General features: G+C 52.2%; 1 protein-coding gene across 6 annotated transcripts in view; it reads right to left on the bottom strand.

The window, feature by feature from the left end:
- IQSEC1 (IQ motif and Sec7 domain ArfGEF 1) overlaps nt 1–14,686 on the bottom strand; it is a 128,201-nt gene that overhangs the window by 67,390 nt on the left and 46,125 nt on the right. The window contains exon 1 of one of the 6 annotated variants that reach the window (XM_010362145.2): nt 3,770–4,107. The exons of the other annotated variants lie outside the window; for them this stretch is intronic. Within the exon in view, the coding sequence (XP_010360447.2) occupies nt 3,770–3,834 (65 nt within the window). The 5' untranslated portion in view covers nt 3,835–4,107. Of the gene's footprint in view, nt 1–3,769; nt 4,108–14,686 lie in introns of those variants that run through there. 6 annotated transcript variants of the gene reach the window in all.

Here is a 14,686-nt window from a genome sequence, read left to right as displayed (position 1 = left end):
GTTTTGGCTCCACTTCATGGATGAGAAAACCAAGACTCAGAGATGGGAGGCAACATATCTGAGGCCACACAGCTAGGAAGAGGTGGAGTCAGGGTTTTGTGTGATCCCCAAGTCCTGTGCTCGGTGATGTACCATTTTACACCACTAACCTCAGTGCTTCTACATCTAGCCCAGGGCCTGGTACAAAGTCAGTGCTCAGTACATGTTTGTGTGTATAAAGGAACACAAGAAAGTGAAAAGCTATGTGTCCCCTGGGTCATACACATCTCTTGATAGAACAACGCACTCCTCCAAGCCCAAGAGAGCATGTGTGCACTTGTTAACACCTGCATTTATGGATGCTTTCATTCACTGACAACTGGCTATGTCCACCATGGGGCCAGGCGCTGTGCGAGGCAGGCATCGGGGTACTAGCCACAGGGCCAGGCCTTGGAGGGACACTTGCCAAATTCGGGGTATAGCCACAGCAGCCAGGATAGTGGCAGGTCCAGGTGGCACCATGCCATATTTCCACCATAAATGCCATCAACCTTCTCTCCGCAGCAGCTCACACAGTGGGAGCAGCCAGATTCTCTAAGGCCATGCCAATTAATTCTTCAAGAGTCTTAATGGCCTCTAAACTCATTACAATTTGCTTTTGAGGACAAACGATAAATCACATTCAACAGCCTTTGAGCACATCCCCCCTACACACACACACACACACACACACACACACACATACATGCTTCCACAGACCTCTCCCAAGGCCTCCGGTGGTGTTCAAGCCCATCTGGGCTGTGCATCATCTTGCCCCTGTGCTTACTGGGCGGATATTCCACAAGTCATCAAAATTCAAAGGAAATTTACAAAACAGGAAGAAAGTAAATCCAGTGGGTCACTGGTGCTTGGGAAGAGCAGAGTGCTGACTTGGACAAACATGGCATTTGACTGGAGTCCTGAGGATGGCCAGCTGTGCAGTGGCCTTCAGACACCCACATTCTCAGAGCACTCCATGAAGCAGTGTTATCATTCCCTTTCACAGAAGGGGAAACAGGATTGGAGGGATGCGGTAACTTGCATACACTCACGAAACTGAGCTGAGACTTGAAACAAAATCTGTTTGCTTCCCCAGGCCCTTCTTCCCTTAAGTCTCAAGCTGCCCTGGATTCCAGATTCTCCAGGCAAACCAAGATTCCACAGTCTGCAGAGTTCAGACAGATAAAACCGTATGCACACACATGTACACACACATATACTGAGCTCCTGCAGCCCTGGGTACCCTGTCCAATCCTGTCCAGAAACATCTATTTGCCCAGTTGTCACACTGTTTGACTATGCAGCTGTCAGTCCTGTCCGTTTTTGAACTGAAGCTGTGTAAATATTAGTGCAACCAGTTCATAGTCCGACTTCCTTGAGTGAAGGCCTGAAAATCCCAGGGCCTCCAGAGGCCTCCATCACAACATTAGGGTTCTCCTGTAGGCTCCCCATGTGATACTCTGGCCCAGTCACTGGGTTCTCTTAGTGTGTGTACCCTTAAAAAAAATGAAGGTAAGAAGAGTCCTGTGTTGTCACAAGGCTCCAACAGCAAAGCATCAAAGTGCCACACACGCTTTCGGAAAGAAGCCTATATTTGTAGAGTGGTGCATGGTGGCATAGCTGGACTTGGGAGTGGTTATCTTGGGCCTGTTACAGACTGGGGGGGGTCCCCTGAGGTTTCTGGACCGTGCTGTATCCCATCTGGGTTTAGAGAGGGGGAGATGGCCAGCTGAAAGGACTCTGGCCCCTGGGAGCCAGCCCAAGGAGCACCTAGCTCTGCCTACACAGGCCAGGGACTGGGCTGATTTCCTCTAACCCTCCCCCAAGCTTCCCATGGAACCACATACCAGGTGCTCCAGAACAAATGGGACCCACCTGCTCTGAGGCTGATGCGTGAACTGTGGGCTATACCTGAGCGAGGCTTCTCAACCTCCAAGACCTCTGGCTCATGTTCTGAGACTGGGGGAACAGCTGTTCATTACCAACCCAGACCACAGAAGGATCCAAGCAGGCTTCCCTGCAGCTGGAAGATTGAGATGAGATACCCAGAGGGACTTCTAATGAGAAGGGATGTGGGACGGAGAAGTATGCAAAAGAGGTGGCTGGACATGCCAACTGGAATGGCGATACTGAAAAGGTCCTAATGGAGGGGCAGAAAAACCCCCCAGTTACTTTCAGCTCAGAGGGAGGAGGGAGGTGCAGCCAGGAGAGCATGCTAAAGGTTTCTCGTTCCCCACTAGACTGCTGGTTCCATGAGGACAAAGACTTCACGTTTTGTTCACTGCTATGTCCCTGATGCCTAGAGCAGGGACTGGTACATAGCAGGCACTCAATAAACCACAGAGCCTTAGCACTGACAAGACTGAACACTCAGCCTCGATTTGCTCTCCTGCAATTGAGGATGCTGGTACCACAAGGATAAAAAGCAATTGCAATACCGGGTGGGACAGCTGATGGGCTATGAAGGCCATGGGTGCGTGTGGGATATGAATAACACGACCCCCATGTCCAGACTGCTGTCACTGATTCCAGACAGATGGTCCTGCAGCTGCAGCATGCCTGGCCTCCACCCCAGATGCAAGGAGCAATGGGTCCTTGGGAAGCCCTACAGCCCCACTTGGAGCGTCAGACCCAGAGCTCCAGGCCTCTGGGGTGAGGAAGGGGCAGAGGGGGACACATGCATGTTCTCAGTGCAACTGCTAGGCATGCGCTGCACAGTTTTTGAACTGAAAGATCAAACAGTTCCAGGTGGGCTTCCTCCAGAGGGGACCTGATACATGCCAAATCAGCTTGTCAACAAATCCCCTTAGCCCCACCCCCCTGCTCCTCAGAAGGGCCTGCAGATAGCTCAGGGGGCAGCTGTGCTGGCCACTGGAGAGGAAATCAATATTCCCAGCACATACACGCACACTCTCTTTCTCCCTTTCTCTCCATAAACATGGGCCCTTGGAAGCTCAGACAGCCGCCCACAGGCCCCGAAGTAGAAAAGGGTTGGCCCCTCTGACACACCAGACTCCATCCCTGACCACACCAGGTGCACACTCATCACCACATAAAGCCCCTCACATCCACACTCTGCCACAAACAGCAGCGACACACCCCAGTGCACCCCCAAGTGGCCCTGCCAGGCGCACAGTACCCAACAAAAGCTGCTGGCACACCTGGGACGCCTGTTTGTTCAGGGTCATCCACCCTCACACACACTCGGGGTCTTGCAGACAGGACAGACACATCAATCCAAACACAGGCCCAATGTCTGCAATAGACAGGCCTGCAAGAGGCCTCCCTGGCAGCCCCTGCCCTGCCTGCAGTTTGAAACAGGCACAGACCCGCTGGGCACCCTCTCACCAACTCTCCTCCGCTCTCCCACCTGCCCCTCACCTCACACCCACACCGAGTCCCACTGTTTCCCTCTCAGCCCCACAAACTCAAACTCACCCCCACACCAACTTGCACTCCAAAAGGCCCTCGATCGCACACACACTCCCATCCTGAGACCCTCCCAGGCCACACAGCGCTCCTGTCCCAAGGGCGCGTCTCTCTCTCCCACGCACAAACTCGGGTCCTGTTTGCTGGTCACCCACCCAAACCCAGTTTCGCGGACGCACCCTGCCCCGCAGGCAGCTTTCTCTCGTACGCCGGGCGGCCGGTCCCGACGGTCACCTGCACTCCCGCACACGCGTCCCCACAGCCTCCGCCAGTCCACCGCTCAGCACCCGGGAAGGCCGCTCGACCCGCGCCGCGCCCTCACCCGCTGTCAAGCTCCAGCTCCAGAAGGGACTGGGTCCTCTCCGAGTTGCAGTGCAGGCACCACATGGCGGTCGCAGCGGGAGCGGGCCGGGCCAGGAGCCGGGACCCAGGCCCAGCTGAGGCCGCCGACTCCCGCCAGCGAGCCGCCGGATCCCGGGGCCGACACCCGGCCACCCGGAGACACGACCACCCGCCACGCGACCACGTCGGGGCTCCTGGCCCAGTGTCCGCCGGCTCCCGCGTCTCTGGCCCTGAGTCCAAACCCCAGGCCAACCAAGCCCGCCCCTCCGCCGCCGCCCGCTTGGCGCAGCGCGAGGCCGGGCCGGAGGAATGTGGCCCTGAAGTGGGCGGGGCCGGGAGGGGGCGGGGCCGGAGGGCGAGCTGGGGGCGGGGCTGCGCGCAGGGGCGGGACCGCACGGAGCGTGTGGGGAAGGGAGCGCAGGAGGCGTGGCCACACGGAGCCGAGGCAGGAGCATAGGGGGCGGGGGTCAGGGGCGGGGCTACATTAAGGGGCGGGGCTACACCCAGGGGCGGGGCCGAGCCGTGGCGCCGGGTGGCGAGCGCAAGGGCGGAGTCCCAGACACTGCATCCAGGTCCCAGCGCGCGAAGCCCCCGGTCTGGTAGGAAGGCTCTGCGCAGCCCCTTCAACACTGGCGCCTCCCGGGAGCCATGTCTCCCTCCCCAGCGTGTAACCACAACAAATACAAAGCTCCAAACCCCCAACCAGAGCCTACTCTGCTGATGCCCACTCAACCTCTGCCTATCTTGATTTTGCCTTCAGTTTAATAAAACCTGGCCTTTGCTCGCCTGGACCGAACCGTGTGGTTCTGGGGCTCTGATGCGCCCCAAAGAAGGGAATGGGCCCTATCCTGAGGTTGATACCACCCTTTTGGCGGCTTTTTGGGGAGGATCTAATGGAAAATTGCTTCTTTCTCCCTAAGCCCACCCAGCCCCCTGACCTTTCTCCACCCAGAGACATCCTTCAAGCACCTATGACAAGCTTAAAGTAATAATAATTAGCACTTTAGAGTTCTTTAGTGATAGCTGGCCTTCAAGGCAACATTGTGAAGTAGGTGGAGTTACCCTGGCCCCATTTTACCAATGAGTAAACTGAGGCTCAGCTTAACTGGGCCAACTCAGAGAGGGCTTCCTTCACCCTGTCCTCCTCTCCCAGGCTCTTCCTACTATGAGCGCTCACGGCTTGCAGCCCTCCATTTGTACGTTTACTTCTTTACTATCTGTCCTTGGGCTCCATGAAGGCAGGTACAGTGCTCAGTGCCCACACTTGTGGAATGCCTAGACGTGGCTGGGAGACAACAAGCAGATATGGAACAATCAAAACTCCGCCTGTCCTGGACCACCCACCTACAAGTCCATCCCCTGGAGGGCCAGGCAGCTGGCGGGCCTGCGGGAGTCAGGAAGCTGCAAGAAGCCATCAATGCAGGGTCATTGTCTTGTGCCCTTCTGAATCTTTCATTTGGAGGCGGACAGTGAAGGAAGGGGGCTGAAGTGGCCCATCTTGCAGCAGAGGGCAACCCCTAAAAACAGTTTAGAGCACCTGGGTTCCCAGGCAAGAGGATGAGCAGGGGCCCAGTGCCCCTTAAGCCAGTTAGAGCACCTGGGTTCCGAGACAAGAGCCTGAGCAGGAACCCAGTGCCCCTTCATTGCCCATCTCCACATTCCCCTTCTCAGCTTCCCATGTTTTCTTTGCTCTGTTAAAAATAAATGAAGACACAGAATCGGGGGAAATATTTGCAAATCATGTATCTAATAAGGGTCTAGTGTCCACAGTATATAAAGAACTCTTACAATTCAAAAATAACAAGGCAAGTAAGCCAATTTAAAAACAGGCAAGGTGTCTGAGTAGATATTTCTCCAAAGACAATCTACAAGTGGCCAATAAGCACATGAAAAGATGCTCTCAACCTCACTAATCTTTAGGGAACTGTAAATCAAGACCGCAATACAACCTCACACTCACAAGGAAGGCTATAATAAAAAAGATGGACAAAAGTATCTATACATAGAGGGTTCTGGAAAGAAAAGAACACTAGGCTGCACTGCTCAAAGACCACAGCCACATCTGGCATCTGTCGTAGTTAGGGTAATGGTAGGGAGCTGGGAGAGGATAGGGTAGAAATGACCCAGTTGAGGGCAGAGGCAGCAGAAAACTCCCACCCCTGTCTGAATTGCTCTCTAAAAATAGACTGCAATAAATGGAGCCAAAAGAATTCCCCCAGCCCAGCTGTTGGAGCACTCTGAACACAAGCTTTGACAGCCTCACCATCCGGATTGTCCAAGAATTTCAGGCACTTCTCCAGGCCCAGGGCCCTGCCGCCCAGCAGGATGGTCTTGGGGACATTGTCTCGGCTGGGATTTAGAAGGGGATTGAATTTCCCTGTTAGCATTTGGAATACCAGATGACGGACTCTCTGGAAAGCAAATGCATCTTGATTCTCTTGTTTTATCTTTCTGCAAAGTGTGCCTCTTGCTCCTGCTCTGCTAACTGCCTTGCAGATTAATAATTTAGGGAACTGTGAGCAGAAGCAAGAAAAGTTCCAGCCTAGAGAGGCAGAGAAGGCCAATTTTTCTGCAGAAATGACCAGACTGGTCAGAATCCCTGCATGTACCATTAGGACAAATTGCTTAGCTTTCTGAGTCTCAGTTTCTGCAACTGTAAAGAGTGGCTCAGCAGCCACCTCTACCCCAGCTAATTCACCTTGCTGTTTAATTTAATTTAGCAAGCATTAATTAGTATTTACTCTGAGGCCTCAGTGGGGAAACACTGCTGTGACAAGTATTCCTCAGTACGGTGTCATGGCAGTGGAGGAAAGAGCCTGTAATTCTGCCCCAGGAGAGGCTCTAATGGGGGGACATTTTGGGTTGGACCTTGAGGGATGAATAGGGTCCCATGTATGGGGTCAAAGGATGCAAAAGTCATGGAAATGTTTAGTTCCACTGTATCAACCCAGGTTTTAGTCCTGAGCTGCTTGCCTTGGCCCATTTCACGTGCTACAACCCGACTTTATCTCTATGCTACCCGACTTCTGACAGCCTCCAGTCTTTCCACAGCCTCCCCGCTTTCCTCCAGCAGGATGTGTGGCACTCTCCCAAAGCCCAGCCTTTGCAGCCCCTCTCTCCAAGTTGTCAGGATCAAGTCCAGCCTCTCTGCACAGCCAGCCTCGTGGCCTGTGTAGCCTGGTTCATCTCTCCAGCCCTTACCTCTCCTCCTGCCCACTCTATGCCTGCCACACCTCCAGCAATACTAAGCTTCTTTCAGTTCCCCACACTCCCCACTGTGCCTGGCTCACAGCTAGGACCTTGGTTTTCAGCTTCCTATGTCACTGCTCCCAGAAAGACACCCATGACCAGCCCCTAGTCCAAGTCAGAAACTCCTCTTACATGGCATAAGGTTACACCGCACCTGCTCGCTTATACCAGTGAGCTGTATTCCAACTGCCAGGGCTGGTTCTATGTCCTTCCCTGCAGCAGCCCCTGTGCCGACAGTGGAGCCTGGTGCACAGAAGGTCTTCAACAGCTGAATAAGGTTGGTAAACCATGGCTTGAGAGCCAAGTCCAGCCTGCTGCCTGTTTTTTAAAAATAAAGGTTTACTGGAACACAGCCATGCTCATCCACTTATGTATTGTCAATGGCTTCTTCGGGACTATGATGATGAAGTTAAACAGTTACAAAAGAGACACATGACCTGCAAAACAAACAATATTATGCAGCCCTTCTCTGAAATAAATGAAGCTCTCCTGAGGGAGTCTTACGTTGGCTTCAACTACCCTGGCAAATCCCCTGCGTGTTCAGCCAGACACCCCGTGCAAGAGCAGAATCCAAACATCATGGGGGAAGACAGTGACTGAAATGATAGGGCTGGGCCAGATGATCCTCAGACAAGATGGCCACAAGATGGGGTGCACTGTTGAGAATGAATCCTACAGCGCCGCCTGCCCGTGTGCACATAGACACATAGAGGCATGCCCAAGGATATTAATTATTTGAAAAAGCAGAACTCAGGGGAGGTAACATGCAATGCCTCTCAATGCGGACTGGTTAAGTAAATTGTATTACACCCATCAATGGAGTCCCATGTTAAAAAGATGGCAGCAGCATCCTGCATACTTATAGGAAAAGATCTGAGACACAACACTGTGATAGAAAGTCCAGAAAAATGTGAAGTGTACTTATAAAAGAATCTACAGAACACCAGTATGCTTATATAAGATTGTATAATCATAGATTACTTCTTAAAAGAGACCCAAGAGACAGGTACCAGTGCTTGCCTCTGGGAAGGGAAACTGAGAGGTTCCAGAAATTCATGGAGAAGGCCTCTGCCCACTAGGCTTCAGATCTAGGTGGGACAGGGGTGGGGAGGAGAATGAAGAACTTTTCACTCTATGAACACTTAGAGTTTTCAAAATTTTAGGCCGGGCATGGTGGCTCGCGCCTGTAATCCCAACACTTTGGGAGGCTGAGGTAGGTGGATCACTTGAGGTCAGGAGTTCAAGACTAGCCTGGCCAACATGGTGAAACCCTGTCTCTACAAAAATATAAAAATTAGCCAGGCATGGTGGCAGGTGCCTGTAGTCCCAGCTACTCGGGAGGCTGAGGCAGGAGAATTGCTTGAACCTGGGAGGCAGAGGTCGCAGTGAGCCGAGATTGTCCCATTGCACTCCAGCCTGGGAGACAGAGCGAGACTCTGTAACCTCCCCTGCCAAAAAAGAATTTTTAAACAAGTGTTTGTTACTTTTAAAAAAGCCAGTTACGGGCCAGGTGTGGTGGCTCACCCAAAGTCAGGAGTTCAAGACCAGCCTGGCCAACATGGTGAAACCCCGTCTCTACTAAAAATACAAAAATTAGCCAGGCGTGGTGGTGGGTGCCTGTAATCCTAGCTACTCGTGAGGCTGAGGCAAGAGAATCGCTTGAACACGGGAGGTGGAGGTTGCAGTGAACCAAGATCATGCCACTGCACTCCAGCCTTGACAACAGGGTAAGACTCCATCTCAAAAAAACAAAACAAAAAAAAAAAACGACCAGTTATGGATTGGACTGGAACCAATACAATTTGTGTGTGTGTGTGTGCCAGTGAAGCCTGGGCAACATGTCGAAATCCCATCTCTACAAAAACACAGAAAAATTAGCTAGGCATGGTGGCATGTGCCTGTAGTCGCAGCTACTCAGGAGGCTGAGGTGGGAGGATCACCTGAGCATAGGAAGGTCAAGGGTGTGGTGAGCGGTGATTGTGCCACTGCATTCCTGCCTGGATGACAGACTGAGATCCTGTCGCAAAAAAAAAAAAAAAAAAAAAAAAAAAAAAAAAAGCGCCAGTGAAGTGAGGAAATCAAGGGACTGAAGGTCTTCTGACATCTTCTAGGAGGCTCTGAAGTCCACCAGAGCTAGTCCACAAAGACCCCAAATGCTTGATGGTACTTAAGCCACCTCTTGGGCTACTCCAGGTTCCTCATCATTCAAGCAGGTTGTGTCTTACTGACAACCATAAAAATCAGTAAGAGTTGTGCTGTAGCACATTTTGAGCTTCCGCTCACTGTCTGTTAACCACCGTTATGTTACCATTCATCTTACGAAATGAGCATTCCCCATCACAGCTAGCATGCTGGGTCTGCGAGGGAGCTCTGTGGCCGCCACTCAGCCCCTAAATCCTCATTTCACAGACAGGGAAACTGAGGTCCAGAGAGGTGGAGGGATGTGTCCCAGATAAACACTGACACTGACCCGAGGCTTCATGCCACACTGGCAACCACAATACGGCACCCAGCCTGGACAATACAGCACCCAGCCTGGACAATACAGTACCCACCTGGACAATACAGCACCCAGCCTGGGTGGGCGAGTTTTAAGACCACACTATTCTCACCCAGATATGGAATAGAACCTATTCCTATGACTGTTAGATGCAGTAAAAAGCCAGAGACAGCTGCATGGAACACAGCACTCTGTAGAGTGGCACCTCAGGGAAGCCAGTCCGTCCCCCAGAACAGAAATGTTTCCAGATAAATAAAGCTGTTCTTTTTTTTTTTTTTTTTTTTTTTTTTTTTTTTTTTTTTTTTTTTTTTTGAGGCAGAGTCTCACTCTGTCGCCGGGGCTGGAGTGCAGTGGCCGGATCTCAGCTCACTGCAAGCTCCGCCTCCCGGGTTGACGCCATTCTCCTGCCTCAGCCTCCTGAGTAGCTGGGACTATAGGCGCCCGCCACTTCGCCCGGCTAGTTTTTTTGTATTTTTAGTAGAGACGGGGTTTCACCGTGTTAGCCAGGATGGTCTCGATCTCCTGACCTCGTGATCCGCCCGTCTCGGCCTCCCAAAGTGCTGGGATTACAGGCTTGAGCCACCGCGCCCGGCCAAGCTGTTCTTATCAAGTGCCAAATTATCTTTAAAATTCCAACCATTTTCCACAGAAACCACTTGTGAATTTGGGACGTGCCGTATCTTACTAAACAAAGTAAATGGAATGAACTAGTGATCGCTGGAGGTGGTGTAGGGTTGTCCACCCTGACCTAGGTCTGTGGCCCGGGTTTCCTGCGTGATACTGAACTGCTCAGGCACCACCTGTATTGTAATCCAGCTCCTGCCTGTCTTTCCAGCCTCATTCCCAGCTGTGATCCCTACAACACAGCCACTCCCAGAATGCACCCTGCACTTCCCGGCCCCAGTGCCTTTGTTTATCCTGTTCCTACTTCCTGGGTTGTTGCTCCATCTGATTGGCAATGTCTTATTCAATCTTCAAAGCCCAGTTCAAATGTCTCTTTCTCTTTAAGGCCTCCCCTAATCCCTCTACCCCCAGGCAGAGCAATAACCCCTTACTTAAGATTGTGGGCACCTCGAAGGTAAGGACCATTGCTCTCCGTGCACCTTCCCGGTGGTGGGGCCCAGACACTGCCACTGTCCTGTGTAACTGGCCTGGTTCCAGACAGCTACCATAGCCCTAGGGGAATTCATCCCAACCACAATGGTACTTGGGTTGGCCAAGACCCCAACTATGACGAAGATTAAAGCAGCCTTACCCCACTTACCCTGATGTGATTATTAGGCATTGCATGCCTATATCAAAATATCTCCTGTGACCCATAAATATATACACCTACTGTGCACCCACAAAAATCAAAAATTAAATAAACAAAGTGGCCTTAATGATAAAGTCTGAAGGAGCCACCAACACCCAGTGCTGCCCACCCATTGTTCAGATGAGGCAGCTGAGGCTCACAGAAGCAGGGAGCACTTCCCCAAGTCACACTGGGACACATCCAAGAACTGGTTATCTGGCTTCCTTTCCCCAGCTCCTTCTGCACTGCTAAGACCTAAGACCCGTGTGGTTTGAGGTGTCAGGAGGCTCTGTTTTCTTGTGGTCTTTAGATGAATAAAAATTAGACGCAGCTGTTATGGTGCCATTAGTTGACAAATGGACTCACACAGGCTGAGGATGCATGGGAAAGACGCTGAGGGAGGGGCTGCAATAAAGAACCACACGGCTAGGACACAGCGTCCCACGCAAGGAGAAACGAAACCCAGCATGGGTACAGATGGCTCTGCCAGGGCTCTGAGGAGCCTGGCACATGATGGGTGCTTGGTGGTTGGTGAGGGTTTTCTTTAGCACACAAAACAGCCAGGAATGGTCACCTCCTCCAAGAAGCCCTCCAAGCCTGGATCCCCAGAGCACTCCATGATTCTAGGTCCTCGGTGACCAGTGCAATCCCTGCCACACAGGGAATGCTGGTCTGTTGTAAACATGAAAGAAGGTGGTGAGAATATGCTTGTCACATCCCTCATCAGTCTGGCTGCTCCTGTGGGCACACCCCATCCCTCCTGGTCCCCCTGCAGAGCCCAGCTAGGTGAGCTGGACTGCCTGTCCCAAATCCAGGGGCAGGGCCTGCAGAGAACAGTCCTGTGGTATCCGAAGGGCAGCTACTTGAGTTATGGGTCTCTATTCGAGTGGAAGGGAAATGGCCATTTGCCAGCTTTCCTGCAGGATTCAAGGAGCAAGACAACTTCAGGAGGAAATTCCACTGAGCTGCTGCCTCCATTGGTAGAGGACTTTTCCCTAAACTCCCCCCCATCACACTGCCATCACCCTTCTCATTCAGGTGCCTGCCAGCCCCCGCCGACAATCAAAAATACCCCCACTTCAGCCCTTCATACTCATTCCTCCTTCCCTGGTAGGTGGCACAGGGAGCCACAGCAGCACCCTCAGGGAGTGATGACACTTATGCTAGGTGGGCTTGGACCCCTGGGGCACAGCTCCTGGAACAGGGCTCCAGGCCCCTGCAGGTGTTGCCCCTGAGCTCTCTGTACCCCAGATGGAAGAGGCAGGCCTGTGGGCAGCAGGCCCAGCAGATATCCCAGCCACGCCATGTGACCTCACACAGTTACTATGCTTCCCAGGGCCTCAGCATCTTCAGCCTCAAAGTGGGGATGGTGCCACCTTCCTTGCAGGCTCAGTGTGAAGCTTGGCAATGACACCCATGACTGCCTAGCCAGGGCTGGGTACACAGCAGCCCTTCAGAGACTGCAGGTTCCTCCCCTTGCTTCACTGTGGCCCTGGCACCTTGCACAGGGGCTAAAGTGCAAGAGGAGCCAAGGTATGCTGAGTGAATAAGCGCCCTTTCCAGCCATAGGCTGCATCCCACAATAGGGATGCTCATGGCTTATGGAGGCTCCATGTTCTGGAGCATGATCTTGAATCTTGGGCAAGTGGTTTGGTCTTCCTAAGCCTCCTTTCCCAACTCTCTGCCTCTTCTTGACTCTTCCTGCAGCTTCCTCTCACAGGGCACACAGTCTGGGTCAGGCACTTTACAGAAGCGCCCACACTTAATCCTCAACAACCTTCCATTTTACAGATATACAGACTCAGAGAGGTTGAATAACTTATGTAAGGCCACACAGCTAGTGCCCGGCTGAATCAGGGATTTGAGCCCAGATCCATTTGGTCTCCAAACCATGAACTTAACCATGAAGCTCCACAGTCCCTCTTCCCCCATATCCAAGGTTCTTATTGAATGCAGGTTCTGTGCTAAATGCACGACAGGTCATCTCATTTAAGGTTCACAATGGAACTCTAAGGTAGGGACTATTCTATCTGCCCATCCAGAAAAAGAAACCAAGGCTCAGAAAGGTTAAGGAATTTGTTTAAGGGCAAACAGCTAATGAGGGATAAGAACCCAGGACTGAGTCCCAAGTTCATTCTTACAACACTATTCCATTTGACCTTCAAGGCCCAGGAGGAAGACCTCTGTGGGGAGAAAGTCTCCGTCTTGGCTGATATGTGAGTAACCAAAGCAACCTTGGCATTCTGCCCCCCAGGGGCCTGCAGAGGCAATCTCCTGCACCAGCTCCCTTCTTGGCTGTATAGCCTTGGGCGTCACTTCTCTGAGCCTCAGTTTCCTTCTCTGTGAAAAGGAACTGAATAATAATCCATGTCTCTGAAGTTGCTGAAAAGAATTTAGTGAGCCATCTGGTGCTGGGCCTCAGCGGTGCTCTGCTTACACCCAGCCTGCTCCCTGAACCCCACTCCCAGACTGTATACCACTCCCCGCTCCCTTTGCTGCACTCTCCTCCTGGGGTCTGCCCTGGCCCTCTGGAAGGGAGTGACGCTGGGGAAAAGCAGGAGGGGGGCAGCAGTGGCCGCCCCAGGAGGGACTCTGCCAGCCCTGCTGAGTGTGCCCTGCTGAGCATACCCCACAAGTCCAGGTGGGGTCACAGCGGGGGAGCAGTCCTTGCCTTTTCCCCACCTTTTCCCCAGCTGCCTGCGCCTCACCATTCCTCACTCAAGAAAGCACATCCTCCGGTGGAGCCAACACTTACAGGGCCCCTTGCAGATCCCCCGGGAGCCTGGGACCAGGGCAGAATTGGGTTCTGCAGCTTCTAAGCCCTGCCCTCAGGTCTAGAGTCTGGGAGAGAGACAGACCTCATACGTGAAGCGCTCTAAGACAATACACATACGCTCTGTCACTTCTTCCTTGGGACCTTCCTGAACCTTCATCCACATTCTCTCTGTCTCATCGATTTGCTTTAAAGCCCATCTCACAGTCCATCATTATCTGGCTTAATCACTTGTGTACCCACTGTCACTTCCACCAGAATGTAGCTCTGCAACTTTGTTCACTTGCCATTGTATCCCCTGCCTCTAGATGGTGCCTGGTCTATAGCAGGTGCTCAATAAATGTCTGCTGGACAGGCAAATCATGTTGATCCAGATTCACTTTGGTTCAGGGACCACCCACAGGGCTAAGGCAGGTCTCCTTCCCTCTCTCCATGCTCATCCTTGTCTCAATCTCAGCAATGCCCTGCACCCCACCCCTCTTTATACCATACAGAGATTCGGGAAGGGCAGGAAATGGTTTTTCAAAATCACTTGATTCTCATCTCTAGTGTGCTAGGGGAGCCCAGTATTTAAAGGAACCCATCAGCTAAAGATTTTATTTAAAAGGAGGCGTCAGGCTGGGCATGGCGGCTCACGCCTGTAATCCCGGCACTTTGGGAGGCTGAGGCAGGCAGATTGCTTGAGCCCAGGAGTTAGAGACTAGCCTGGGCAACATGGCGAAACCTCATCTCTACTAAAAATATAAAAATTAGCTGGGTGTGGTGGCACATGCCTGTGGTCCCATCTACTAGGGAGGTTGACATGGGAGGATCACCTGAGCCCAGGAGTTTAAGGCTACAGTGAGCCATGATTGCACCACTGCACTCCAGCCTGGGCAACAGTGTAAAATCCTGTCTCAAGAGGAAGGAAAAAAGCGCCATCCCTTTGGCAAAATGAATGGCCATCCTTGATATACTTGGGTTTATTTCCTGGTAGCTTTACCAAAACTGGGGCTTATCTGCATATGAAAATGGGTGGAGAAACTGAGGGAATCTAGAAAAAAATATAAACAGAAAGCTGCACGGGCTTGCCCTCCTTCAG

The sequence above is a fragment of the Rhinopithecus roxellana genome, chromosome 1 (genome assembly GCF_007565055.1).
Source record: "Rhinopithecus roxellana isolate Shanxi Qingling chromosome 1, ASM756505v1, whole genome shotgun sequence".
Lineage (NCBI taxonomy): Eukaryota > Metazoa > Chordata > Mammalia > Primates > Cercopithecidae > Rhinopithecus > Rhinopithecus roxellana.
Note: the sequence above shows the minus strand (reverse complement) of the source record. Positions and strands in the feature narration are given on the sequence as shown.